General features: G+C 37.7%; 1 protein-coding gene across 1 annotated transcript in view; it reads right to left on the bottom strand.

Annotated features, from left to right (window-relative positions):
• Positions 1-1,311: 1,311 nt before the first annotated feature.
• The window catches only part of LOC119586108 (tRNA methyltransferase 10 homolog A-like), a 3,522-nt gene continuing 2,062 nt past the window's right edge, over positions 1,312-2,771 (bottom strand). The window contains exon 2 of the mRNA XM_037934799.1: positions 1,312-2,689. Coding sequence (XP_037790727.1) covers positions 1,662-2,675 — 1,014 coding nt within the window. The 5' untranslated portion in view covers positions 2,676-2,689 and the 3' untranslated portion in view covers positions 1,312-1,661. The remainder of the gene's footprint in view (positions 2,690-2,771) is intronic.

The following is a 2,771-nucleotide window of genomic DNA, read 5'->3' as shown; positions in this document are numbered from 1 at the left end:
CATAATTGCAAATAGATTCTTCTTTATGTGCATCACTAGGATGTATACCATTAATAGATTGGATATTTGTTTACAGGAGTAAACTTTCTTAATTTTTAAAATATGGAATGGTTCTTGTTTCTCTTTATTATTAGTGATATGTGTTGAAAACCCACTGCAAAATAATGTCTATGCAGTGTTCAGGGGTATTTGGTACCGTTTTTGTAATTTCTTAAAATGCATTTTTGCCATATTGTGTATGTGTTGCATAAACCCATCTACAAAATACTAATTTGTCTATAGAGTGTTTCATGGGTATATTGATGCACAAACGTTTTTGTAATTTTTTCTTGAAATGCATTTTGCCATCATTGTGGATAGTGTCTATATTCATAAAATTATCCTAAACTGAATGTAAATCACTGTAAATTGAATATTTATACAACTTTGCATGACAAAAATGCTAATGGGTGACACTAGTGCAAAGCAACACAAACTCAATGAATAAAAATCCCGAATAATCTTTCCCTTTGCTCTATACATATACAAAAAACTCTGTTGGGGCTGGCACTACCATGACAACTAGTAAAGGGATGTTACGACTTGTGGAGGCTGCTATAAAGGTCCTTTACAGACTCGCAAGATGTAATTATATGTAACGAACTATCTCGCAGTTTGGCTCATACTCAGAATCTATGAATAATTTGGTCTAAAGCCAATTAACCAAAGTGAGAAGCTGTAGATCATGTGAGGTTAGTGGGAGGACTGGGAGAAAGAGCCAGAAGCGAAAACTAGACACTGGCGAACATGCAGAATGTTGTAGGCCCCATTCTTCCCTTAATCCCCAGTGGTGAAGTATTTCTACTGGCAAAAGTTCATAATAAACTCCATGCTGAATTTATGACCATCTAGCATTATCAAAATATATGTATAGTTGTTTGTTGATCTTTATGTGCTCATACTCAAAATCAAATATTTTTGGGACAAAATCTGCATAATTTGAATTAATATGTAATTTTATTCTGCAAAACAATCAGATGAAATATATTCTCTTTTTTTTTTGTGAAAAATAATTTGCAAGGATTTTATTATGTTAAGGTAGCTTTAACTAATATCAAAACCATATAAACTGTGATCATAATATGCAAGATTTACATAGGCCATTTACTATGCCCTGAATCTAACTTTCAAATTAAAGAAATTGGTGTAGAAATAAGGGAGTAATTACAGTTAGCAATAGTATCATAATGAATATTACCACGTGAAATGCCCCTTCAACATTATGGAAATAGCTTATACCTGAGAAAAGGATACTACTAATAATACAACAAAATTCTTTATTCCTTTATATAGTTGTCTGATTTCAGATACAGTTTTATCATGGCATAGAAGCCTATGTGTGCTTGGACTAAAAGTGATTACCTTTCTTTAAACCTTTTCTTCTTACTTTGCTTTAAGCTAAAAATACATACAGTAAAAATACCCAACCTATGGGATTTTTGTCACAGCTCTCAAACACCCATTTAATATTCTCATCAATCTGACAAGTCATAAATTCCAGGCGATTACAAGGTTTACATATAAACCTGACAAGAATTTAATTAAAAAACTGAATAAAAAAACTGAGAGAAGATGCATTACATACAATTCAAGTAACAATAAACAGCCTAAGCCTATCAGTATCAGCTCTTCTCCGCATCCCCTTCTTCGATAATAGGCTCTTTGCTCTCTGAGGGGTTGTCTTCGCTCTTGTCGTCTGAATTGTTAGTCGCATCTTTATCCAATTCGGAATCTTCACAGTCGTTTTCCTCATCCTTGCCGACTGCCCCCTTCCTTGCCGGGATGGTGTTCAGGAAAGCCTCCTTCCACGACCCCCCTTCCGTGACTCCTAGTATAATGCGGAACACATGATCGATGGTCAAGACTTTTCTCGTCTTCATCTCAATGAATTCATCTATTGGAAGCCTGCCATGAGTAATACCTTTCTCTTCAGCCAGTCTAAGACACAACCCTTTATGCACATTGTGGTCTACCAAGCCTCCAATGACATACACTTTATTTTCATCCACGGATGTAATAACATTCTTTGATTCACTTGTGAGGTATATTATGTCTTCTTTGGGGAAAATATCCATATAATTCTCCTTCTTAAAGTACACATCCCAGTGTTCATAACCATTCTGTTTGGACATGACCTCTGCACACTTCCCCTCAAAGCTAGTTACATAGAGTTGCATAGGGCTACTGACTCTCCGGTTGGCGCTATAACAACGGCTAACCTGCTTAACGCACTGAGACAAATGCTTCTCAATCATGAGGTCGTCAAAGGACATGTCGACAACAACACGCTGCTTACACGAACTGCTTGCCATGGTCATCTGCTTCAACTTTTTCCTGATGTTGCCGCAGGGCTCTCCGGCCGCCCTCTTCTCCACCAACCTCTTCTTCAGCTTTTCCCGCTCCTTCTTTCTTCTCTCCGCTTTCGTTTCGTTCCACTTCTGTCTTCTCAGGAGCTTCTTCTGCTGTCTTTTGGATAGCATCTGAGTGTCTCCCCCATTGGCACTCTGCTCCGGGACTGGTGAAGATTTGGTGTTGTCATTGTTGTCCGTGTTGCCGTTTTCTTCGACCGAGGGAGGTCTGTTGTCGAGAAGTGTATCCTCTTCGTGAACACCGTTGATACCCTCTGCTGACTCCATTGCTTTTGTTTAACCTGAAACAAAAGAAATGCTTGCTGAAATAGTGTATTCATACGGCTGGCCTAGAAAAACATGCCACATAGCATACTGAGTAGG

This window comes from Penaeus monodon, chromosome 21 (genome assembly GCF_015228065.2).
Source record: "Penaeus monodon isolate SGIC_2016 chromosome 21, NSTDA_Pmon_1, whole genome shotgun sequence".
NCBI classification, from domain to species: Eukaryota; Metazoa; Arthropoda; class Malacostraca; order Decapoda; family Penaeidae; genus Penaeus; species Penaeus monodon.
This window is presented reverse-complemented; position numbering and strand designations above follow the sequence as displayed.